This window comes from Ursus arctos, unplaced genomic scaffold, assembly GCF_023065955.2.
Source record: "Ursus arctos isolate Adak ecotype North America unplaced genomic scaffold, UrsArc2.0 scaffold_11, whole genome shotgun sequence".
NCBI classification, from domain to species: Eukaryota; Metazoa; Chordata; class Mammalia; order Carnivora; family Ursidae; genus Ursus; species Ursus arctos.
The window spans coordinates 15,692,066-15,718,051 of NW_026622775.1; the positions used below are offsets into that span (position 1 = coordinate 15,692,066).

The 25,986-nt window shown below is 37.1% G+C and overlaps 1 protein-coding gene across 15 annotated transcripts in view; it reads left to right on the forward strand.

Moving 5' to 3' along the window:
- Nucleotides 1–4,763: 4,763 nt before the first annotated feature.
- The window catches only part of BLTP1 (bridge-like lipid transfer protein family member 1), a 195,615-nt gene continuing 174,392 nt past the window's right edge, over nucleotides 4,764–25,986 (forward strand). For 7 of the 15 annotated variants that reach the window (XM_044384302.3, XM_044384300.2, XM_048212127.2 and 4 more), the window contains exons 1-3: nucleotides 7,171–7,428; nucleotides 9,133–9,217; nucleotides 24,533–24,662. In XM_044384302.3, coding sequence (XP_044240237.2) covers nucleotides 24,566–24,662 — 97 coding nt within the window. In that variant the 5' untranslated portion in view covers nucleotides 7,171–7,428; nucleotides 9,133–9,217; nucleotides 24,533–24,565. Of the gene's footprint in view, nucleotides 4,830–7,138; nucleotides 7,429–9,132; nucleotides 9,218–24,532; nucleotides 24,663–25,986 lie in introns of those variants that run through there. The other 8 variants (XM_044384303.3, XM_048212130.2, XM_044384304.3 and 5 more) reach the window with 3 other exon arrangements.

Here is a 25,986-nt window from a genome sequence, read left to right on the forward strand (position 1 = left end):
ACAGAGATAGAGACAGCCAGCGAGAGAGGGAACACAAGCAGGGAGAGTGGGAGAGGAAGAAGCAGGCTCATAGTGGAGGAGCCTGATGTGGGGCTCGATCCCAGAATGCCGGGATCACGCCCTGAGCCGAAGACAGACGCCTAACCACTGTGCCACCCAAGTGCCCCAATAAGTTGTACACTTTAAATATACAGAATATTATGTGTCAATTGAAGATGCCAAAAAAATTAATTGTAGAATTCAATATTTCTGACCACATTTTATTGTTGTCAAATGTTAAGTGGTGGGAAGGAAATGTATAACCTCAGTTTCCTTGTCTATAAGAAGATACTCAGGAAACACAGTAATTCATACTTTGAGAACTCTTTTCTCCCATCTATAGCATTATTTTTAGTTGGGCTACTGATTTAAATATGTGCAAAAGTTCTTTAGAATGAAGATAGTATGTACCACACTTCTGTAAGATAATATTTTCAGGCAGATAGTTTTCAGCTCCACTTTTTTTTAATCGGATACCTGTAGCTACTTTTTGAAACAGTATCGGAAAGCTGCTTTGTTCAGACAAGAAGGAAATGACACTGATAGGGAAGAAAAAAACATTTCAAGGAAATGAAAGTGATAATTATTCTAGTTTGCATTGAAAATAGTGTTTCTCTTTGGCTTTGAGGTTTTTTTTTTTTTTTAAGATTTATTTATTTATTTGAGAGAGAGAGCATGAGCAGGAGGGACGGAGGGAGAAGGAGAGAGAATATCAAGCGGACTCCGTGCTAAGCATGGAGTGGCAGTGAGGCTCGATCCCATGACCCTGAGATCATGACCTGAGCCAAAACCAAGAGTCAGATGCTTAACTGAGTAAACTGCCCAGACACTCCACTGGCTTTGAGTTTTATTGCTGCCGGTAGATTCCAATGTCTCTGCAAAGATGGGTATTTTTGTTTCCATCTTTATTCTCATAAATTTTGATGCAATGTCAGCACTTTGGATTTCTTAATAAATTTGACTGTATCACTACAACATTTTCTATTTAAGGCTTCATATGAAAACTCCTTGACTCAACCAGTTTTCAACAGCTAAATATGAAGGCATATTTAGGTGTTAGTTTTGCATTGCTTTTTATGTTATACATTTTTAGATTAGGAAAGATTCAATTTGGACCAAACAGATTAATGTACATTAAAAGAAAACCCTGGCTCCTGTCACATGTTTGTTTGAAAGATATATGTTTTCATCTTTATTATATCCTGATTTTAGATGGCCATTTTGGGGGGGGGGAGAGGAACAAATGAATTAATATGTATAAGTTGCTTAGGAAAGATATATTGGGACATGCTGAGTCCTCAATGTATATTAACTATAACAACTGTGATGATGATGTCACTCAGCAAATTTGAATATATAGTGTTAGTAGAAAATGTATGGTCCTTCAAACATAATAGCTGTTGGATCATTGCATCATATTTCAAATTGAGGGGCGCCTGGGTAGCACAGTCATTAAGCGTCTGCCTTCGGCTCAGGGCTTGATCCCGGCGTTCCGGGATTGAGTCCCACATCGGGCTCCTCCTCTGGGAGCCTGCTTCTTCCTCTCCCACTCCCCCTGCTTGTGTTCCCTCTCTCACTGGCTGTCTCTCTCTCTGTCACATAAATAAATAAAATCTTAAAAAAATATATTTCAAATTGAGAGGTATCAACAACCAGGAACACTACGTAATGGTACCTTTATTTTTAAAGTATTGTTCAGTAAATAGAAATTCTGTTATAATGTGTACAATGGTATTTCACATTCAAATGAAGGGTGTGATATTTACTAATTTTTAAACACTCTTTGGCATGTCTGTTTTTACCTAGATTTCTGTTATCTTAAACTAATCATTCCTTCCTTCATTAATTTAATAACCATTTGTTGAATGTTTACTTTATGCCAGACGCAATGCTAGGCCTGAATATAAAACTATCAAAGATATTCCTGAGGAAATTCACAATCTAGTAGTAGGACAAAAAGGTATTTAGAAACAGAAAACCTGGAAAACATTGTGAACATTGTGAAAAGTCCTTTTGTGGGGTCCAGGGGTGGCTTATACAACAAACATTTATTTCTCACGGTTGTGGAGGTTGACAAATCCAATACCTAGACTGGTAGATTCAGTGTCTGTAGAGGGGTTGCTTCCTTATTTATAGTTGGCTGTCTTCTCACTGTGTTTTGTGATACATCTTTATTGATCAAGTGATGGTAGCTTGAAGTTGGTAGTAGCTCTGATTCTGGGGTTGAGTGTATGACCAAGGCCGGTCAACACTACCACAGTCCCCATTGCCCTTAGAGGTAAGCATGGGACCCAAGATCAGTGAATGAGGCACAAGATTTCTGGAGAAAAGACTCTTGCTCTTTCTTACTAGATTAGAAAATGGGGAGGTTGCCATTGTCTTGCTACCATGGGAAACATGAGATTGAAGCTAACATAGTGAATGGCTTCTCTGAGGGATATAGCCAAACTGGTCCTGGAGATATATATTGCCTGGGATTTCCTGCCTGACCTGAAGTCGATCTAATTCTGGTGTCTAAATCTCACGAGGGCCAGGACATTACCTTTACTTAGGCCAACTTACATCAGTTTTCTATCATGTACAATTAAAAGGATTTGATCTTAATATGAGTTAGAGGAAGAAAATATAACCAGGAATTATTAGGCTGTGGTGATAGATTAGAATTTAACTTTTGGTTTATTCTCTATCTTTGCCACTGACTATAAGCTCCTTGTGGGCAGGGACCATGTCTACCTTGACTATGTACACATATCCAGAACTTAGTCCAGTGTCTGGCATATAGATATAAAATATTTCTTGACTTAAGTAAAAAAGAAAAATAGAGACATGAAAAATCAAAGTAAAGAAGACTTTGAAATAATTTTTTTCACATTGAAAAAATTATGAACTGAGATATAGTGATAAATGATAAATGAATTGCAGAAGACTGTAGTTACAAAGACAATAAAGAGAGTTTATTAGAGAGATAAGATTGGCACTTAGGCTAGCACACTTGCCAAGAGAGGGTTTGACCAATACTAAGGGACAAGGGAAAAAATCTCCTTTCTTCAGCCTTTTCTGGAACACACACAAGATCGTATGATAATTTATAACAAATTTTAAATTTTACACTTTTAAAAAAGAATAATAAGAATAAGTGAACAAAATAATAAAATATAAAATAGGGGCAGCAAGAGGTTTGTTGTTTTTTTTAAAGATTTTATTTATTCGAGAGAGAGAGAGAGAGAGATACCAAAAGCTGGGGTGGGGGGTTGGGGCAGAGGGAGAAGGAAAAGCAGACTCCACCCTGACCAGGGAACCTGACATGGGACCCAATCCCAGGACCCTGAGATCATGGCCTGAGATCAGATGCTTAACCAACTGAACCACCCAAGTGCCCCAAAAAGAGTTTTAAAGTAAGTTATGTGGGATGTATACTTCAAAAAATTGTACAAGAATGAAAAAGAGACCAGTTCTAGGAAAAGATCATGTTTGTCAACTATTATGGACTGAATTGTGTCCCCTCATAATTCATCTGTTAAAGCCTTAACCTCCCCTCAATCCCCGCAGTACCTCAGAAGGTGAATGTAATTGGAGATATGTACTTTAAAGAGGTGATTAAGTTAAAATGAGGCTATTAGAGTGGGCCCTGATACAATGTGACTGGTGTCCTTGACACTCTGAGAGCCACCACGGTCATGCTTGCCCAGAGAAATGATCATGAGAAGACACAGCAAGAAGGCATCTATCTACAAGCCAAGGAGAGAGGTCTCAGAAGACTTCTAAACCTGCTGACACCTTGATCTCAGACTTGCAGTCTCCAGAATTGTTAGAAGGTGAATTTCTATTGGTTAAGCCACCCACTCTGTGATATTCTGTTATGGCAGCTTAGCAAACTAATATAAAAAGTGTAAATTCATCTCAGGTTTGGAGGAAGAAAATAAAAATTGATGGGAGAGCCAAAGAAAAAGAGTCGTATTTCATTGAAATACTTTATTTTACTGTAGGTAACACATGCACCCATTACAAAATTCAGAAATTATAAGAAAAATATACAGTAAAAAAGAAATCTTTCTACAAACTCATCCTGAGCCAGGATATCCACTTAATTGCCCTTTCCATTGGTACTCTACACCAGTTTTTCTTTCTTTTATTATTTTTTAAAGATTTTATTTATTTATTTGAGAGAGAGAGAGCAGCAGAGGGAGAGAGAGAAGCAGGCTCCTCCACTGAGCAAGGAGCTGGATGCGGGACTCCATCACAGGACCCTGAGATCATGACCTGAGCTGAAGGCAGACACTTAACTGACTGAGCCACCCAGGTGCCCCAATAAACCAGTTTTTCTAATAGTTTCTAACAGTTATCAAATTTTTTTGAGATTTGTCACATGAAAAGAAAAGCAGTGGTACCTCAACTGCAGCTTTAACTGGCTTTTACCTTTTTATGAGAATGAAGAACACCTTTTCTACCGTGTAAGGCCCATTTATATTTCTTTTTATGTGAGCTGTCTGTTCATATCTTTTGCTCATGGGTTGATGGTTCTACTTGTTGATTTGTAGGACATTACATGTTATTTTAAAGTTCAAATCATTATTAGAAAACTGGGTTCCTTTACTATATCAAGAGATGTACAAATTTCCTCTTTCTAAATGCATGTTCAGCTCCTTTCACTTTTTATCGCTTCAAAGTGTGTAATTGTGGTTTTCCTAAAATATGTTGACTTAAATCTCATTTGTTTGTTTTAGCATTGGTGGCTCCTGGGATGCTTGTGGCATGACAGAAGCTTGAATTGTGGCCTGCATTGGCTAGTGGTAAGTGAAAAGAAAAATAATTTCAGTTGGTAGGTATATTGTGAAATAATACAGAAAACTACTGATTTTTTTAATGGACTTACTAATATTACTGATGATGAGGATGATGATGATTTGGTGTAAGAAATGACTTCAGACTTGGTAACCTGGTGTTATAAAAAGTATATAACAACTTGAGGAATACTCAAGTTTATACATCAAGACATAGTGGTTTTAAGAAATTATTAGATGATAGAGAAATAAAAACCTGAATTAAACATTCAAAAAACTTTAACATCTTGAATTTGGTGGCAGTAAATTCCTTTATGCATTAAAATACAGATAGTATGCTGTTTTAACATTGTTTTAAAATTATCTGTAAAGTAGTTGTGGCTTTACATTTTTATGTGTTTTAGTTCTACAATTTGAGAATTTTTTTTTTTTTAACTTGGATCTAGTATGGAGTAGTGAAAGATAATAGGTGTTGGAGTTAGACTCACTTGAGTTCAAGTTCTGTTTCCATTTTCTAGCTTGTGTGACCTCGGGCAAGTTATTTAACTTTTCTAAACTTCCTCATCCACAACTGGTATTTACATTATGAGTTTGTGCAAGTTAAATGAAATAGTACACATAAGGCGTTAGCCAAGTACCTGGCACTTAGCATATGTTTAAATTTTAAAAATTTTCTTAGTATATATTTAGTTTTTGAAGCACATTTTATTTTACTCTAGTGTAAAACATTTTCATGGTGAAAATATCAATGCAAAGAGAAAGCAGCTAAATTTGGTTAAATTGGTGGCTACCTTTGTGGATTATTTTGCAAGTAATCCCTCTTACCTTTAAATAAGCTTTTCGTTGTGCCTGAAATTATGCCATTAGAGATTTATTCCATTTAATCTCTTCCTTTCCTCTCTTCCCTCCTTCCCTTAGCTCCAGGGCAATTTAGTTCAGTTCAGTTTTTGATTTGAGGAATCTGAACAACATCTGGGTAATGTGTAGATTTCTAGAGAATTTGTGCTGAGACTGTTTCCTTCTTGGTCAAAGTTGGTAGTTTGGCTGTGGCAAACTTGAATTCATGTGGGGGTCCTGGTGCCTTACTAGGGAACAAAGATTGAGAATGACTGGGATTTTTCCAGATTTTGAAAAAGACTCTTGAAATCAATTTCTTTGCAGAAGTGGAGAAATAAACTCTAAAGAGCTAATTCAAATAAGGGTGGTAAGCGTGCCCTGCTAGAAGGTGGAAGTAACTAAAATAGGCGTATGTTTTTCTCTTTTTGGCTTTTATCCAATCCTTTCATAACTCACTTCTGCCAGGGCCTCTTATTTCCTTATATGCAATAAAGATTAATATGTTATATCATATGTTTAAACTTTTCTGGCTTTATTTTATATTTGGTTTCACATCTGTTTCTTTTAGGGTAAAACTCTCACTTGAAAACGTTAGGAGATACAGTACTTCAGCTCAGGAAGGAAGTCAGACTAGAGTTTTAGGCATTTAGAACTTTAGGCAGGATAAAGTATACAGTAATGCTTAAGAGCATGAACTTTGGAGCTACATTGCTTGGGTTCAAACCCTACCCTTCCAAGTTATTTAACCTCTCTGTACTTTAGTTTTTAATTTGTGAAATGGGAATAGAAGGGATAAGAGTACCTATCTCCCAGGGTTTGGGGAGGATTAAATGAATCAATAAATATAAAGTGCTTAGACCAGTGCCTGACTCATGCTTAACACTCTGTTTGCTATTGTTTGCATATCACTGTGTGCATTTCTAGTTGTCTTATGTACATATTCCACATCTGTCCCAAGCAATCACAAAGCTTCCATAGCCCTAAGACTGCTTTCCAAGTTCCTCTTCCTTTTATAATTTGTACATAAAAAGTGCGCAATATATCTGAGATAATTCTCGAACTCCAGAAAGTCGTTTGCCTTGGTTCACCTGCTAAATAATATGAAGAGTCTTTCTCTTTAAAAATGGTGAGCATTAAACCACTTTTCATTAATATAGTAAGAGAATCAATTGATTCAATGTAGTTTCATTTCATTCAATCAAACTCCCGGTATTGATAAGGTTATACAAGTATTGCTCTCTATTCTGAGCGGATTCATTTCACTTCATAGCACCGGTTTGATTCTTTTTGTTAGTGTTGCGTTCTTTTCTGTGCTTCTCTGTCTCCCGTCCTCAGGAAGGCCTTTTAACATTCCCTTTACATGAGTAGCAGGTGATTTTTCAAGCCCGCCCCTGACCTCCACCTTTTGCTCTAGACTCCACCCCCAGCCCGGGGCGGGGGGCGGGGAAAGGGGTGGGACGCCGCAGATTCCTGGGTAGGGCTTCGGTGGCGTGTCGGCGCCATGACGTGTGACGCTACCAGTTGACGCAGTCGCAGTGGCGCCTGGCCCCGGCTGGGACCCCTCCCATCCTTCTCCGCCCCTCTATGTCAGTGGCTAGGGGCCCCGGGCCGGACCTGTGGCAGCTGGCCGGGGTGGCGGAGTTAGAGGGTGTGGACACGGGTAGAGCTTCGCGGGCCGGGTCCGGCTCGGCGCTGCTGCCGCTGCCCGAGGCCTTTGGCGTCCCTCGGAGAGAGGCCGGAGCGGTTCCAGGCCGCCCCGGCGCTCGCCCAGGTGAGGAGACTGGGTCGGACTGGGCAGGGTTAGGGTGAGCAGCAGTTTTCCGTCAGCTCTGGAAGTCAGCCGCGTCGGAGTCTGGAGGTTTGGCTTCATCGCTGCTATCTGTTGCGGTGTCGGCTCATTTCTTAGTTTCTTCTACAGCGTCGGGACCTGTAGACCTGGTGTCGGAGGTCAATGGGAAGGCCTGGAAGGGCCATCGTAATCATATTGTTGGGGGCGCGGACACAGGAGCAGCCTCTGTGGATGGTGATAAGGCGGGTGGGCGGCGCCCACTTGCTGGTGTGTGGACTCCGCGGGCGGGAAGGTCAGTGCACCTGCAGGCTCCGGGCTTTAGCCTTGCCAGCAGCTCTGGGATGCTGCAGACCAGAACTGCTTAACATAGGATCGATTGAGTAAGGGAGGTGGAGCCTTAGAATTCCCCTTTCCAATTCAGGCGTGGAGTGTTTTGTACTCTGAATTGGTGCTTGCCGAGTCCACACTATGGAAGAGTACATTTCAGCGGAAACATTATCTTTTGGTCAAAGGAAGGTGAAGGGAAGTTGATTTTCCTTCTGCATTGTCTCCCACCCACTCCCCCACACCTAACTCCCATCCCCATTGGCCTTAGTTTTGACAGTAGAAAGTTAGGGATAGGGATGCTTGTTAAATGGAAAGAGTTCTTGTAAATTTCCTCCAAAAGGAAATCATGGGGTTTTTTTTTTTTGACTGTCCAGGCGTGTAAGTTAAGTTTCAACTGATTTCAGGTTGCTGCTTTCACTCTTTGCATGGCATTGAAGCTGATTTATACTAAGTTAACCATAAACATTAAATATAAAAATAGATGAATTAACCAGAATATTTATCTTACATAATTGTTGAATGGTACATATTTCATATGCATGTTCTCTCATTTAGTCATCATAATAATCCTATCATGTAGGGACTATTATTATTATTTCATAGATAAAATGCACAGCCCTAAAAATCAACTTGTCCAAAGTCAAGAAATGTGATTTAAACCAGATAATCTGACTCCAGTTTACAGTCCCTTAATCAGTATGCTTTATCATCTCCCAAGTATCTTAAGAGTTTGCCAGGTGGATTTCGTTTGATAAAAATTGTGCCAGGTGCTTGGACTAGGAAGGAAACTGAGGCATCATTCTTGCCAGCAAAGACCCAACAGTTTGAGAGAACAACTTTTTTAAGACCACCCTTTATGTTTTTTTTAAAGATTTTATGTATGTATGTATGTATGTATGTATTTAGAGAGTGCCCCCAGGCGTTGGGGCAGAGGAGAGAGAAAATCCTCAAGCAGATTCTTGAGTGTGGAGCCCAATGGTAGGGCTGATCTCATGAGCCTGAGATCATAACCTGAAACCAAGAGTGAGATGCTTAACAGACTGAACTACCCAGGTGCCCCTTGAGTATGTTTTAAAGGTAGGATTTGACCTCTACAACCCTCTGACTTCCCAAATCATAGGTATAGTGGTTTTGAAACCTTTTAGAATGGTGTAGTTTGGAAACTGCGGTCTTATTCTAGATTTAGAAGTATTTCTTGTTTGGAAACTTTAAAGAAGGAAATGCACTTTTGGAGTAACATTAAAAACTTTCCACATGTGTGCATTCCCATGCATGTAATCAAATAATTTAATCAGAAATGGTGAAAATGCTGGTAAAGCCATACTATCTTGTATATTGGTTAAATTTTGTTCTTTTCAGGTTTGTTAAGATGAAACACTGCAGGTGGACCTTCTGAAGATAAGGAGGAAGAAAAACAACATTGCAGACTCTGAAAAAAAATTGGGTAAATATTTGGCTAAGTTTTAAAAAAATCTAATTTCCAATTAAAGCTGAGATAGAGGAAATCTGACTTTCTGCTTCAGTTGTGTCTTAATCTGCTTAAATGGTCAAGGAGTGGGGGTTTGGGGGGGTGTATAACGTGACTTGCCATTCATTTTACCTGACTTTTGACAATTAAGTCATGTGCTTAGCTTGTGTATTGGCAGGAGAAAGCCAAGGGAAACTTTGGCTTGATTCTTGATCAAGTATCAACACTTTTTCCCTTCTTTTGCTTGCTCATTAATCTGCCCATGTTATAAAGGGTTTTAAAAAGAAATGAGGAAAATTAGTTGACTTTTGGTTTGTTCTTCACAGAATACTGGGTATGATTGAACTCAAGTATATTTTTTACTATGAGTTCTATGGAACATAGTCAAAGACATGGTTAAACATGGTGAAGAAAAACTTAATTCATTTCATCAATATTTATTGAGTACCATATACCATTTCAGACATTATTTCAGGCTTTTAGTATTAAACTAGTGGTCATCATGGCCCTGGAGGGTCTAGAGTAGATAATTTTTTCTAGAAGGTAATATTTTTGTGAAATACCATACCTTTTCTTGAGTTTTATATGCAAAGATGTTTTTTGGTTTATGTAAAAGACTAGGAAAACACCACTACCCATATGGTAAATGTTGGTATTTATAATAAGTCTTTCATAATTTTAGTTAATAAATGAAGGTACTCTGCTAGTGCTACTTGAAGGTACAGTGGGATACTAGGATTTTTATAGACTTCATTTTAGCATACTTTTTTAATGTTAATGATGGTGATAGAATTTCAAAAATTTCATGAGAGGTTAAGAAAATTAACTCTATAATTTGAGAAAATTTCAGGCATTTGTAAATAACGAATAGAAGTGACATGGTCAAGCAACAGTTTGGTGATGAATTGGAGAGCGCTGAACTTGGCAGAGTGGTGATCATTTAGAGGCTATTGTAATAATCCAGGTAGCAGTTGAGAATCAGAAGTACAGCAATGCAGATGGGAATTATGAATGGAGATGGATTAAATAGATGCAAAGGAGATGTGCTGGATAGGATTTAGTGGGCTTGAGGGAAAGTGGAGTCGAAAGTTTCTGGTCTCTGTCATGTTCAAGCACATATTAATGTTTAATAAATATTGGAAGGATAATTATATGATATCTGGCTTGGGAAACTGAGTGGATTCTGGGGCCATTTACTATGGCAGAATAGGAAGAACAGTAGATCCGGGAACATGGTTGGAGGAGATCAGTTTGGGGCTGTTGTTATGACGCATCTGTGACTTCCAAGAAATGTCATTAAGAAGTTGTATATATATGGATCTTAGTTAAGAACACGCAGCTGGAGACATAAAATTTGGAGTCTCAGATTATAGGTGCTGGTTAAAAGCAATGGGACTGGATGAGATCACTCGGGGGAAAAAATGTAGAGTAGAAGAAGAGAAATGAGGATGGTGAATGTTAATAAATCAGATGGTAGGAAAACACACCTCAAAGGAGACGAGTGAGTAGATAAGGAAGCAGGAGAATCACAGAAGTCAATAGAAGAACTGAGTTTGGAGAAAAGGAATAATATTAAGCATCTTTGAGACATCAAATAAAATGAGGACAAGAAAAATATCCATTGGACATGTCAAAAAGTTGTTGACCATGGGGCGCCTGGATGGCTCAGTCATTAAGCATCTGTCTTCGGCTCAGGTCATGATCCCAGGATTCTGGGATAGAGCCCGCATCAGGCTCCCTGCTGGGCGTGAAGCCTGCTTCTCCCTCTCCCTCTGCCTGCTGCTTCCCCTACTTGTGCTCACTCTCTCTGTCAAATAAATAAATTAAATCTTTAAGAAAAAAAAAAGTTTTTGACCTGAACAAGAACAATTATATATGTGGAGCCAGTTCACACTGGGGAAGAGATAAGAAAATTGAAATAGCTGATATCATTTACTCTTTCAGAAAGTTTGGTTTTAAGTGGAACAGAGGATAGCTAGAGATAAAGAGTTTGGGAGAGAGTTTTTGTTTTCTAAAGATATGAATATGATTTATAATTTTTATTTGCTGAGCATAAAAAACCATCAGAAATAAAATTTGAAGACAGAAGATTGAGGGAGAATAATTAATCACTGACTAAGCTGGAAAGGACAAAATATGAGGATGCAGGTCAAAGGTACTATAGATAGACTTCTGAAACAGAAGGTAAGGAGGCGGTGATAATTATGGATACAGATCCTCCTTTGTAGGAGGCAGGGTAGAGGTTGCTCCACAGAGTCCATGCAGGAGACTCCCACTTACAGTAGAGAGAGGAAATGATTCACTCATATGATAGCAATCTTGGTGTGTTATTACTTCTCATCTTTTGATAAGTTGGAGGAGAATAGAGTGCAGTAGTTTAGCTTAACATGACAGGTATGAACCATTAGGGTAGAGGTAACTTGCAGATATCTTGCAAAATTACTTTTCTCTTACTTTGTATTAGATATCTATTGCTGAGTAACAAATTATACCTGAATTTAGTGGTCTAAAATATTTAGTATCTCAGTTTCTGTGGATCTGGATTTGGGAGTGCATAAACTGGTTCCCTTTGGTCTTAGGGTCTCTCAGGAGGTTGCAGCCAAAATGTTGGCTGTGACTTCAGTCATCTCAACTGTGGCTGAGGGATTTGCTTCCATGATGGCCCACTCGCATGGCTGTTGGCTGGGGGCCTATAAATCCTTAGCATGTGAACCTCTTCAGGGCTTTTTAAGTGTCCTAACAAGGCAGCAGGTTTCCCCTGGAACAGATGATCCAAGAGAGAGCAAGGAGGAAGCTGTGATGCCATTTTTTACTTAGTTACACACCATTGCTTCTGTCATATTCTTTTAGAACTGTGTCTCTTAATTCCAGTCCACACTTGAGAGGGGAATTAATTAAGTTCGACCTCTTGAAGGGAGGAGTATTAAAGAATTTTTGGACATACATCTTTTATCAATTGTCAAGTTCTTTAGGGTCAAATAAGCTCTTTCAAAGTACAAAAATATAGCCTTTATGACGAGGTGAGAGAGAGGTTCTAGAAAAGTGGGGAAGTGGTTAAGTCAGATACGGCTCACTTTGTAATTTGGCCTTCTTTGCTGCATATCAAGCTCCATAATTTGATGTGTTACCACTTAGGGTTATTTAAAGAAAAATGCTTGTTGACCTTTGAGTTAATGGAGGATCCTTTTAGGAGAAAAAAATTCCACAGTGGGCAAAATGTGAATTTTTTATACCAAAATGTGAATTTTGGTAGCATTCATATTAGCTTCTAAACGTAGAACTGGGAGGAAGGAACTCATTTTTCATATAAAGAAACTGAGAACGAAGAGATAATTACTGAGGCCATGTTTTAACCGTGTTTGTGCTTAGCTTCTCAGTGCCATAGTTTTGCATCTGTAGAATGGGGAATTGTAAGTGAGTAGTTACTTGTGACGATTAGATGAGTAAATACACATAAAGTGTTTAGAACAGTGCCTAGCACACAGCAAGCATTGAATAAATGTTATAGCCATTGTTATGGCAGCTGTATTTTTATTATTTTAATGGTGAATTAATACCGTGGAATGCACATTTCAAAGAGTAGTAGAACTCTGACCAAAATGTTTAAAGTTTAAGCTTTAGATTATTGATCTTATTGTACTTTGTCACTTTTTATGTATATGTAAAGTATATTTCTATCTATATCCATTTTTTTCTGTCCATATCTATTTAAAATGCTGTGTCTGATATCAACAGTGGTATTATATAATCATATCCTCATAAAATTCCCTGAAGCAGCCTTTTTTGTTGTTTTATTTACATGAAAGTTCAATTTCAGTTGTAGCAATTCTCAACTCACAGGAATTGGCTATTAAATGGATTTTGTGGGCTCTTTGGGTAACGACATGCTATTAAAAAACATTTTCTTTGTACTTGATATGATGAGAGTTGGTAAACACATGTGGCCAGTTTCTTTCTTCTTCCCACATCCAAAGACCCTATTTTGTTGGGCAAGTAGTTTGAATATGTATTTGGGAGGGTTTTCTCACTGATGTGACATAAGGTATAAGATAGAAACTTAAGAGCCAGATAGGAAAATGGAAATAGTTTTATTACAAAAATCCTGTAGAATTTTACTTTGCTGGTGCTTTTTAGTGTTCTACCTTCTGGTGTATTTTTAATCAAAATGAAAGTGATATATTGAATTCTTGATGAAAAGAATTAAAGGCACCTTGCAGGGTGTGTTACTAGTCAGTACAAAAAACGAAGGCAAAACCCCACAACCAGTGTATGGGATGTAGAAGTGGGAGGATTAAACCTTTCACTCAGCAGTTACTGTTATCTCTTTGTATTACTGACCATATCAAGGAGATGTTGAAGGTAATTAGTTCTGGTGGACTATTAAAAGTGGGTTATATTTAAAAATCATGGTTTCTTCTAGATTTGGAGAGGTCGAAGTCAGTTCTTTTTACCCTATTAGTAGATAGGTTTTCTGCAGATTTTTAAGAGGTTTGTTTTTTTAATAAGTGTTTAGGTAAGCCAGCATAAATTTCTGGCTATAGAAGTCAGGTTTCCTAAAGTGCAACATTTTTGTTGAATGATATGATTTCTTAGATGTTAAAAATTCTTCCACACATATTATAAAGAACCATTTTTGTAGCATAGATTACGATGTTAAAAAGTACATTTGTTTAGTTTGCAGATTTGTAGTGTTTGAATTGTCACTCACCATATCTGAATATTTCTTTAGCAATAGTTGCCTGGTGACTAGTGTACTTTGGTGTTTGATCTGCTTCTACGAATCATGCTCACTGGTATTTGTAGAATTATGTTATTCATAGTAATACTTTCTTGACTATTATTTATGCCAACTAATTTTTTTTTGTTGTAAAATTCTGTTACTTAGTTACATATATGTTTTTTTCTTATATATTGTAAGGAATGAGATGCATTTTAGTTATTGTTTACTGGTATGCATTTTTTTGTTTTTGTTTGTTTTTTTTTTTAGCTTTCACCTTTTTTTGTTGAACTGATTTTTTTTTTTGTAAAGAACATTAATAACAGTAGCTTAGCTACCACTGTTGTGATGTATTTCTTGTCAAGCACTGTACTGTGAGTTTTATATTTGCTTTGTGTTTTTAATGCCTTCAGTATCTCTTCAAGGAAGAGATGGCCATGTGGAAACAGCCTCTGAGATGCAGTAACTTGCTCAAGCTATAGCATGGCTAAGAAAGGAATTAAAGGGACAGAGCAAGCTTTCCATTTCAAATCTGGCTTTAAAACCTATTCTAGTTCCAGGATACCAGATGATTTCTGTTATTTCTGATAGAATGTTATTTTATCACTTAACTCTGTTGGGTTTTAGAGTTAGTTAATAATGAATTGTGTTTGTTGCACGTAGAATCCTGGTACTGAAAGGGACCTGGAGGGACTTTTTCTAGGTAGAAAGGATTATATACCTGGTTTGACTTAAGAGGATAATTGTCTGTCTTGTTTGTTTAAATGAACAGAAGGACATTATATATTTTCGCTTGATGTGTACAAAGCTGCTGCCCTGGCCAAAACTGTTAAGGAAATTAAGTTTGCTTTTGTTGCCCACCATCTGCTTTTTAAGATTTCCCCCATCTTCAGGAATCTTGGGCCTTTTGGGGGTATCCCTGGATCCTGCTTGTTAGTGAGAAAAGTCATCCAATGAATTAATTTACACTAATAACACATGGTAATAATTAATGGTAGCTATTACTGGGATACTTTGCTTTGCATTTTAAGAGAGAATATTGGTTAATACTCCATTTAAAGGAATGGATGGTAGAATTTTAGGCCTTGTATCCTGATGGGTAAAACTTTATAGGCAGAGAGGGCTTTCCAAATCACTATATGTGTGATGGATAATAACAATCATTTTACTATATTACATTACTATCTTGTAAAATTTACATGTTTATGTGAGATGTTTAATTGCAGTAGGTACTTCTCTATTTATATACTTCATTTGTTTAGCATCATGGAGTTGGAAGGAATATCACAAAGTCATTTGTATTTGGGCATTTGCCTTTAGATTGCTGAGTGGTCAGTGTTCCAAATGAGTAGCTCAAATGTTCTAATCATTCTTGAAACTTCATTTTGTATAAAAATGTTGTGATCTGATTTATGCGTTACTTTTGTTTTGGGATGTCTTTATGCCATAGTAGAGGTGAGCAGTCTGTTCAGATAGTTCGTTTGTGTTGGTATTTACTGAGACGTTTGGGTCAATTACCCGGCTTCTTAATTGTAAGGAGGACATAAATAATTTTGAAATTGGCAACTTTACAGAGGTATCTCAAGATAATTTGTTACATATGAGTAGAAACCAAACAGTAGCTGAAAAATCTAAGTATATATTCTACAACAGTTGATGTAGATTAGTAAAATTTTGCCTAAGGGCAAGTAATGCAGAAATATTGTAAAGTGCATACTTCACAGAATTTCTAGTATACAGAGTGCTGCTATGTTCTAATAGGTGTTTAATTTTACTTGATGAACAGAATATCAATATTGATGAAGTTCAAAGGGGAACTATAACGTCGATTTTCCAACTCTTAAAACCCATAAAATTTCTTTTATAGAAAAGGAACTGTAACTAAATCCAAAGAACTTTAATATAATGGTCTAAATATATGTGAACACCTTTTATCAAAAGAATTGTGACTTCATTGTTGTGTGAGAGATTTGAGAATGATTAAACTTTTTTCACATTTTTGTTGTATTTGGAATTGGGTTATTAAAAAGTTGAATATCCTCTTCTTAAATTCAAGCAAATGAAAACCAGATTTTCTTGAGAGTGAAAAAGATCATTTTGGAATCTCTTTGGCCCTGGGTACATTGGGAATACCTACTTATTTTTGGCAATAGTTCATAATTATGTACTTTTTATAATGATGCATTTATTTCATTTCTGAAATGAGTATTAAGAGATTGCTATATACAGGAACTTGGTTGATTATGGCACTTAAATGAGTAGGGCAAACTCATCCTTAAGAATGGCTGTCTAGTGGGGGGGCAGACTTCTAAAGTGAGAATTACAATATGATATGATAACTGCTAAGATACTGGTAGTCATTCAAATAGCCTTTCTTTAGCATTTTCTGTATTACCAGATATCCTACTGAAGATTATTGTAAATATTCCAAATCTTAAACTTAATACTCAGAACTCCTTAGAGGTATTGTGGAATTTTTTAAAAAAGATTTTATTTATTTATTTGATAGTAGAGAGAGAGAGAGAGAGAGAGAGAGCATGTGCTGGGGGTTGGAGGGGCAATGGGAGGGAGAAGCAGACTCTTGGCTGATCAGGGAGCCTGATGCGGGGGTCAATCCCAGGACCCCGGGATCATGACCTGAGCTGAAGGCAGACACCCAGCTGACTGAGCCATCCAGGTGCCCCAAAGGTTTTATTTTTATTTGAGAGAGAGAGTGAGAGGGAGAGAGAGGGGGAGAGAGAGAGAGAGAGGGAGATAGATCAGGAGCAGGGGGGGAGGGGTAGAGGGAGAAGCAGACTCCCCACTGAGCAAGGAGTCTGATGTGGGACTTGATCCCAGGACCCTGGGGTATGACCTGAGCCAGAGGCAGACGCTTAACCTACTGAGCGACCCAGGTGCCTGCTGTATTGTAGAACTTTTAAGCTCAATAAATATTTATTGAATGAACAAGCAAAAAAATAGGCCTGCATTATCATGCAACTGTCTTAAGTATGTTGCTCCAAAAAATCAAAATCAAATATATACTTACCACGACGGTTCTAGAGAAAACTCTGGTTCTTCACAGGTCTTCTCACATCATAGGTAATATTATAGAGACTTATTCCAGTTTAAACCTGATATAGGAAAACCTTCTTTCTGAAATCCTCTGTCAAATTATGGGGTGATATCTCTTTTAGAGGAGTCATGCAGCCCTGGAAGAAGGTTAACCAGTGCAGTGAGGTTTTCTTGAGAAGGTGTGGGCAGGGGCACAGATCATCCAGTTCCCCCACTCCCCTTTTCTGAGGTAATCAAATAATTATTGCTGAGGTAGAGTGAAGTTGGGGGACGTGAGATAAGCTGTGGTGAAGAAGGCCCTCTCATCCATATTTTCTTTCACCTACCACCCCAGGGCCATTCTTCTGACAGTCGTTATAAACACAAATTAAAGACGAAGAAAAATAGAAGAGGAACAGGAACTGTAGAAGTAATGGGATTGGAGCCAAAAAACTGGGAGAAATAAATAAATAAATAAATAAATAAATAAATAAAAAAGAAAAAAATGGAATGGAGTAGAAGAGGTTTTAGATAAATATGAATTTGACTTTTTCAAAAATACACAGAAGCCATCAGATTCTCTCATCTTTCTGTTACCAAATCTCTCCATATCTGGGTCTTTCCTTTCCTCTGTCTTCCTGTTCAGATGAAGGAAATTTTTCTCTTTCTGTTAAAACCCAGTTCCAAAACCCAGCAAATATATGCCCTGAATTAAAGCAAACTTAAAAAAAAATACTAAATATTTAATACTGTGTCCTTTAAATCATATGATTTCATATCTCTTTAAAGTACAGAATCTTTTTTCATGTAAAAGAAAACTGTTCTCAGATTTAATGGGACTGGTAACAAGTAAGAAAAATAGTGCCTTAGTTTGGATTTCCTCAGAAACAAGTTTAACTTGGGTAAGGATTCAAGTACAGGTAGTTTATTTGGAAAGTGATAGTAGCAAACACTGGTAGGGGATGGGGAAGTAAGAAAGGAAAGGGGCTGAAGTCAATAAAGAACATTATCCTAGCAGTTACCACTGTGAGCATCTGGAGCTCACTACCATTGGTGAACTCTCAGAGACCAAATTAAATGCTATTCAGAGTTATCCCAAACTCAGAGCAAGGAAGCTGGAGGTGTTCATCCAACACTTTCCTAGCCATCATTGACATTAACTCTGGCATTTCTGGCTTGTCCTAATTATAAGCTGAGATGTTTCTGCGGTCAAAAAGCAGTCCTCAGTAAGATGTTATAGATGTTCAAAATGAGCAGTCTTCTTGTGTAGAGGTGAATGCCAACAGTATATGGGTAAGACACTAAAGCATTGATTGCCATTAACAGACGTTTATACAGTGTATTATTTACTACGTGCTGAGTGCTATTCTAAATGTTTTACGCATATGAATTCATCAATTCTCACTATTCAGCTCTATGACGTAGGTTAGTGTTCTTGTTTTACAGATGAGGGAATAGAGCACAGAGAGGTTAGGTAACTTGCCCGTGGTCACACAGCTATAATGTTAGAATTGTTAGTTCTAACTTACGTGGTCAGTATAGAACCTATTCTTAATCCATGTAATGGCCTGTTTCTGGAACAATACAGTTTGAAGCAGGATTTCTTTTTTCTTTTTTCTTTTCTTTTCTTTTCTTTTCTTTTCCTTTCTTTTCTTTTGTAGGCTCCATGCCCAGAAGGAGCCCAACACAGGGCTTGAACTCCAACTCATGACCCTGAGATCAAGACCTAAGCTGAGACCAAGAGTTGGGTGCTTAATCAGCTGAGCCACCCAGGTGCCCCCCCCCGACTTTTTTTTTTTTTTTTTTAGGATTTTTAAAAAAGATTTATTTATTTATTTGAGAAAGAGAGAGAGCGTGAGCTCATGAATGGGGCTGGGGGGATCAGAGGGAGAGGGACAAGCAGACTCTGTGCTGAGCGTGGAGCCCAACATGGGGCTCAATCCCAGGACTCTGAGATCATGACCTGAGCCAAGGTGAAGAGCCAGACACTTAACTGATTGAGCCACCCAGGTGCTCCTTTTCTAGGCTCTTTTGATTTTACTGTTTTTCTTTGATAACTGTCTCCTCCTTCTCCCTTGCCCAATCTCTTTCCTTTTAGTGTTCTTTACCTTCCTTGATGGCAGCTTACCTGCTGCCCTTTTCTAGAACAGTATAGCTATTCTTCCTTCCATTTTTACATTCAAGGCTATCAAATCAAGTAATTCTTTCAAAGGCGTTAACTGATTTTTCTGATGTGGTAAAGTTTGAGTTTGATATTGCTTAGTATTTGCATTTAAATTTTTTAAAAAGATAAGCATTTAAAAACTGAAGAAAGACATGATGGTAGAATGACAGATGACTGAGTTGTTATTTTTGGGTTGGGAGACACCTATTCCTTGGCCATATTTGTAAGGAGAGGCCATGAGATATGTGCTTGAGTAAGAAGAGTCTCTTTCTAACCTGTCATTTCCTGTCTTCCAGCCACCACTCTCCCTTTTTCTTTTTAAATTATGGGAGTATTATATGCCAATTGTAAAACATTTAAGCAATACCTAAGTATCAAGAATAAAAGTGAAAGTCCTGCTTCACTGATTCTTTTCCTTTCCCCCAAATCTTTCTCATTGCTCTCTCTAGAGGTAACCATTCATGGCTTTGCTGGTGTTTTTGCAAATTAAAAGAAGTTTACACAGACACACACACACTTCCTGTATGTGAACATGTATACATGTTGTGTGTATGTAGGATGTGTACATGTAGCATACATAATAGTCTTTTTTCTTTTGAACATAGGTGGAATACTATACATTTTGGTTCTCAATTCGCTTTTTCCCTGCCAACATTACATATTTCCTGGACATTTCTCTGTATCGGCCCATATAGAGCCATCTCGTTCTTTTAGAAAGGTTGCATATTATTTCCCAGTAAAGTATACCATAATTTATTTAACTGTTTTCCTATTAATTGACATTTTTTTCAAATTCCCCAGTATACTATATAATGCTGTAGTGATTGTTCTTGAAAAACATCTTTTGGTGCCTGAGTATTTCTGATAAAGTCCTAGAACTGATATATCCAAGTTAAAACATACACATTTTTATAGTATCTGATAAATTATTCTTCCCAGAGATAGTTTATGCCTATCAACTATGTATGAGTGCCCATTTAATTAGGAACTTTGATAAATCTCTGGTTTGTGCTGTGTTTGCTTGAACTATTTCACATTTTCATGCTTTTCTTTGTATGTCACTAAAATAATAATTGCCACAATTTCTATTCTAATGTGGACAGCAGTTTTGAAGTAAAAATGATGGACTTCAGGAAAAATGAAGAGAATATGGATGAATCATGAAAATATTGAGAGGGCTTGTGTTGAAACATGTAGATCAGTGTTCTTTTCTTATGTACTAGATAAAAATACTATTTAAAAATGATGTAATACTTGAAAACAGTGGCTGTGTTCAAGGCACTTTCACCAGTGTTGTGGATACAAAGATGAATAAAACAATCTTTATTGGTCATAATTTATCAGAAGAGAGAGGCACATAGATTAGATTCAGTTTATGCATCTTTGCTGGTAATATCATAGAAGTGAGGCTGTGTTCTTCTATGAAGATGGTAGCTACATTTGTGGTGAGCATAGCATAAGGCCTGGAGAAGTGGAGCCACTGTGTTGTACACCTGAAGTGAACGTGACATTGTGTGTCAACTATAATCAAATAAAAAATTTAAAAAAGGAGTGCACAATTCTGATTTATCTTAATATTGATAGTGTTTACTTTCTTTGATCCTTAATTAAATTTCACAAAGTTCTTCTTTCCCCCTTTGTCATTAATAATTATTTTGAGGGGAGTTATTTTGAGATGATATAAGAATCCTGTTGCTTATCAAAATTTAATTATTTATATTGGTATGGACTCATAGGTTCTTTTTATTAAATGGGTTGTAATCTATTACTGTTTATTTTGATGCTTAAATTGCCCCAGATTTTGCCACTGGGAGCCTCTTCAAGCTGGTTTCTGTGTCCTTTTGACATGTTCCCGTCATTCAAGTATTTCTTTCCATTCTGGAAAACACGCGGCTCATCTTGACTTTCCTTGCTCTATTTGTGGAATCAGCCATTTCTTCAAGGAGCCCTGTTTCCTCTTGATAGAAAATGGTTTTTAAGAGCAAGTTCTCTATTCATTTTAATTGCAGTGCTGCTGCTCTCAGACCTATTAGTGAGCATATGTGTTAACATACATACACGTGTTTGTAGCCATATTTATTCCCATCTTCACTTACATTGAAATCTATACCTCCAGTTCTTATCAAACACCACAAGATTAATTCTAATATTCTTCATTTATATAGCCTCCAACAGTGAGAAAACTGACTTTTATTATCCTTAATATATTTACTTAATTGATCCCCTCCCCTGTACCCTGCAAGGGCTGTTTTACTAGGTGTGTGTCCTCCTTATCCTGCTCCCACATCAACACACTACTCCAGATTGCCCTCCTGCATGGAAGCCCTATTTATCTCTGTGGGGTCTGATGTCTCCCTCTTGGGTTCTGACACCCCGCATGAGGCAACCTCCCTGCTCGGGCTCCAACGCCTTAAGCTGGTCTCCTTCTTCAGCCTCTTCCCCCTACCATTGATGCTGTCTTCCTTCCACTCAGACTCTAGCACCCTGTGCCTGACCTCTTCCCTACAAGTATGGTCTCCTCATCCTGCTGTGGCTTTGATCCCCTGAAACACTGCCAGTGTTTCACTAGCCTCTTCATCACATAAATAGATACTTAATATTATTGGACTCTGATATCCCCCTATGCCACTGAGACTCCTGTCTTTTCCCCAAATGCAGATGCTTACCTCACTGTGCTTTACCTTATGGATTTTAGACTGAACTATTGAGGAAGAGAAAACAACCAATTTGTTATTCCATCATTTGCTTCATGAAGAATATGCAGTAGGTTCTTATATCAGTGTCTAGTTCCTCTCCATTAAGGAATTCATGGTGTATCATGGTGTACCATGCTTAGTGTGACTAAGCATATAGCCCTAGTTCAGTCTGGATTCTCTGTGTCCATTGCTGCTTTGACTTATTTCCTTTTCATCAGAATGTCTCCTTCTTACTTAGGGCCTTTATTAAGTCTTAGCCTTTACTTCTGTACTTACTCTAAATGTTTTAACTATTGAACCTTTATCTGTTGATATCTCTTAAAGGTTTTGCATTAACTAATAATTGGAAAAGTGTTGGTTAAATCTGTGTGATACTGCAATTTTCTGTCTTTGCAACCTGAACACCCTCTTTCTCATTCTCTTTGGCTGTGGCTTGTTATAGAAGTTAGTGGTAGAAATTTTGGATGAGATCTTTAGGTCCTTTTGGTGGATAGATCACTTCCCCTTGGATATGGCTCAAAACAGATTACCTTTTTATATGGAAACCTGAATGCCAGGATACATCCCTCATGAAACATCCCTAGGAGTTAGTAGGTGATCTTTTCATCAGCAGGGGTGTGTGGGTGTACTATAAAATCGTAACAATAAATATGAAATAGGCACAGATGTTACTTTGTAGCAGATAAGCTATTATTTTTGGTTTTGAATATAAGCCTTTTCAGTGTTTTCTTCCTTTTAAAATTTGTATTTATCTTATTTTTTTTAGTTTAAAACAAAAAAGAAAGAAAGAAAAGCTCATGTTGTAAAGTTAGCCCCCAAATTATAAGTTGCCAGTTGACAGATTTTTCAAAGCTTTGAAAAGCATGAGAACACTTTTTTCTAGTTTTGAGGTATAGTTAGCATATAATATTAGTTAAGAGGCATGACATGGTTTGATATAAATATATATTGCAAAATGATTACCACAGTAACTGCCATCACCTCACATAGTTATAACTTTTCTGATGAGAACTTTTAAGATCTATTCTCTTAGCAACTTTCAAGTATATAATACAGTATTGTTAACTGTAGTCACCATGATGTACATTATATCCCCAGAACTTATTATCTCATAGCTGGAAGTTTGTACCCTACCTCCCACGGGGTCACTACCAACCTGTTCACTATGAGAACATTTTTTACGCATTTTCTAAACTGTAGGGGAAAAAAAGATTATTGAAAAATGAAAACATTTAAATTTTTTTCCTAGTTCTTTTACCCTTAGGTTTCCCTATCACTATTACTAATAAACCTTTTGTTATTGAGCTTTATTTTTTTTTTTTAAAGAGATGTTTAACTTGCCTCTGAATTGATAACGTTTCAACAATTTAGAAATATGAAACATTGTAATCTGGCAATGTTGCCTAACCCACTTTTTAAACCTGTTTTGTGACCTCTGATAGGACTCTGGTGAGTAAGATAGGTTCTCTGGTGAGAACATTTTCAGGAAGTTGACAAGTCAACTGTACTGAATTTCACCTAGAAAGTTGTCCTCACTTATGCTTCCTGTTTTAAAATCTGTTTTTCTAGTTTTCTGTAAAATCACCTATTATTTGGCCTTAAATGATCATTAACCATGTAGCTCTCTTTGTGATTAAGGCTGTTTGTTGTTGTTGTTGTTTAGTTTTGCTTTACCTTTTCCTGATTTATCACAAGATAATTTTTTATAGGTAGGTTGGGTTAGTCATGTTAATGCTGTATTAACATGAGGGATAATTTTTTAAAAAAGATTTTATTTATCTAAGAGAGAGAACACACAGAAGGAGAGGGAGAAGCAGACTCCCCATTGAGCAGGGAGCCCAATGCGGGGCTCGATCCCAGGACCCTGGGATCATGACTCGAGATGAAGGCAGACGCTTAACCGACTGAGCCACCCAGGTGCCGCGACATGAGGGATAATTTTTAACAGAGGGATAATTTTCCTGTTCCTTCAATCATAAAATAAGAACTTTTATTCCTCACTTTTTACTCATTTTCAGTTTATCTAACTCTTTCTCAATACATCTAAATATTCATACTTAACCGGCTGAAGTGCATATACATATACACACTCACACACACATACATTCTTCACATGTCTGGTCACAATTTGACATGTAATCATTGTAATTCATCCTGACCATCTGATAGGAGGAGATCTGCTTACTGTCCAAACTCAGAGTGAGTCCTAAGTAGGAAGATGTTTCCCCATGGAACAATGGGAAAAGAGCTGTTGGAGGTTAAGCAGGACTAATATAAGTTAATACGTAAATACAACACTTAGTGGCAGCTTTTGAGACAAGTGTAGATGAATTTGTCTAATACAGATCATTAATACTTCCTTCTATTGTTGAGATAAATGTCTTTGATTAAATTTAGTAATTATGTCCCTCATATTTGGAACCAGAGTTTGGTAACTGAACCCAGGTCTCTATTCAATTCTTAGAATGGTGAAAGCAGGACACTAAAAATGTGTCTTACATTTTATATAGAAATATGGACATGCTTTGTTGCTGTTTGTATATTTTTCATTCTTATTGAAGGAACTGGAATGGGGTTTAATGAACTTTCATTTTTATTAAATTCACCTTTTTTCCTGCTTATACAATTTCCCTTGCAGTTTAACAAATCTCTGATTCTAAATTTAACTTTTGAACTCTTAGGCCACTACATGCTGGTCTGGAAAAACTTCAGTAATGGATCAAAGGAAGAATGAGAGTATTGTTCCTAGTATCACTCAATTAGAAGATTTTCTTACAGAACACAATTCCAATGTTGTTTGGCTCCTTGTTGGTAAGTAGAATATATTTTCTTATACTTTATTGTTTGTTATGTATGGATTAACAACTGCCAAATTTTAAGCAGTAGTTAGCTGAAGTTGAAATGCTTATAATACCATTGGTTTATTTTTTGCAAAAAAGGTTTTAATCTGTGTTTCTGTGAATATTTGTTCTGGTGAGTGCTCTGGAGGGCTCTTTTTCTTAGGCTGCCTCGTTGTCTGACTTAGGGGAGGTGGGAGGAGAAGAAAGACATTGCACTTAGCTTATCTTTCCTCTCTCAAGTCCACTCATTCATTGCCCCCCCATCTTGAGACATAAACACACACACACACACACACACACACACACGTTTGTTTTATTTTAAAAGTGATAAATTCCCATGGTAAATATATCTTTATAGCAAAATAGAGTGTATATGCCTAATTAATCTCATCTCTTTACTCCTTACATACTTAACATTGGGCTCTGCCAGTACAATTTTTTTTTTGTCTAATATTCCAGAAGTTTCCTAGGTTCATAGAAATAATACAAAACAGTGTATAAATCAGTGGCAAAGAAAGGGAGGAAATACGAGTGAATGAATGAATATGAACAAATAAGAGGGGGAAATACAAAATAATAATCAGGAAAGGAGAGAATACTGTAGGCTGTTATTGTCCAGGAAGTTTTTGTGGAATAACAGTATTTGATTTGAATTTCAGCATAACAATTAGAAAGGTAGAGGAGGAAATAGAAAGGGTAAGATGGGTTCAGAGGGGAAAGAGAGGGTAATGATATTTATTGAACATCTTCTGTGTGCCACATATCATTGGCATTTTGCATATGTTGTCTCAATGATCAGAGCAAACTTATGAAGGGAGCAGACTTTTAACTTGTGGAATTGAGGCCCATAGGATTAAATAACATATACAGGTAACATAGCTGTTTTTTTCTGAGTGTATGCTTATGCTTCTTTCATGACACCACAGGATATGTGATAAGGAAATGGGTAGTGGTGAAGTGTGTATAGAAGGAATGTTATTATTCATGATTTGTATGTAGGATTGGATTACCATTTAAACTTTGAGTTCTCTTTTTTTTCTAATTGACAGAAGTGATCTAGTACAAATTATCATTAACTAAAGCCCAGAAAAGTGAGATGAAATGCAAGACATTAACATGAAATAGAATTTCATAAAAGCAGCATTGAAAATTCTCTTTTAGTTTAAATAACAGTGGAATTCTTCCTTATTTTCTATCAGTCTCTTATCACCTAGAATTTCTGACTTTTTTCTGTTGTATATAACTTCTTTCCTTAAGGACAAAACAACAGCAACAGCCAGAAAAACATTGAGTGA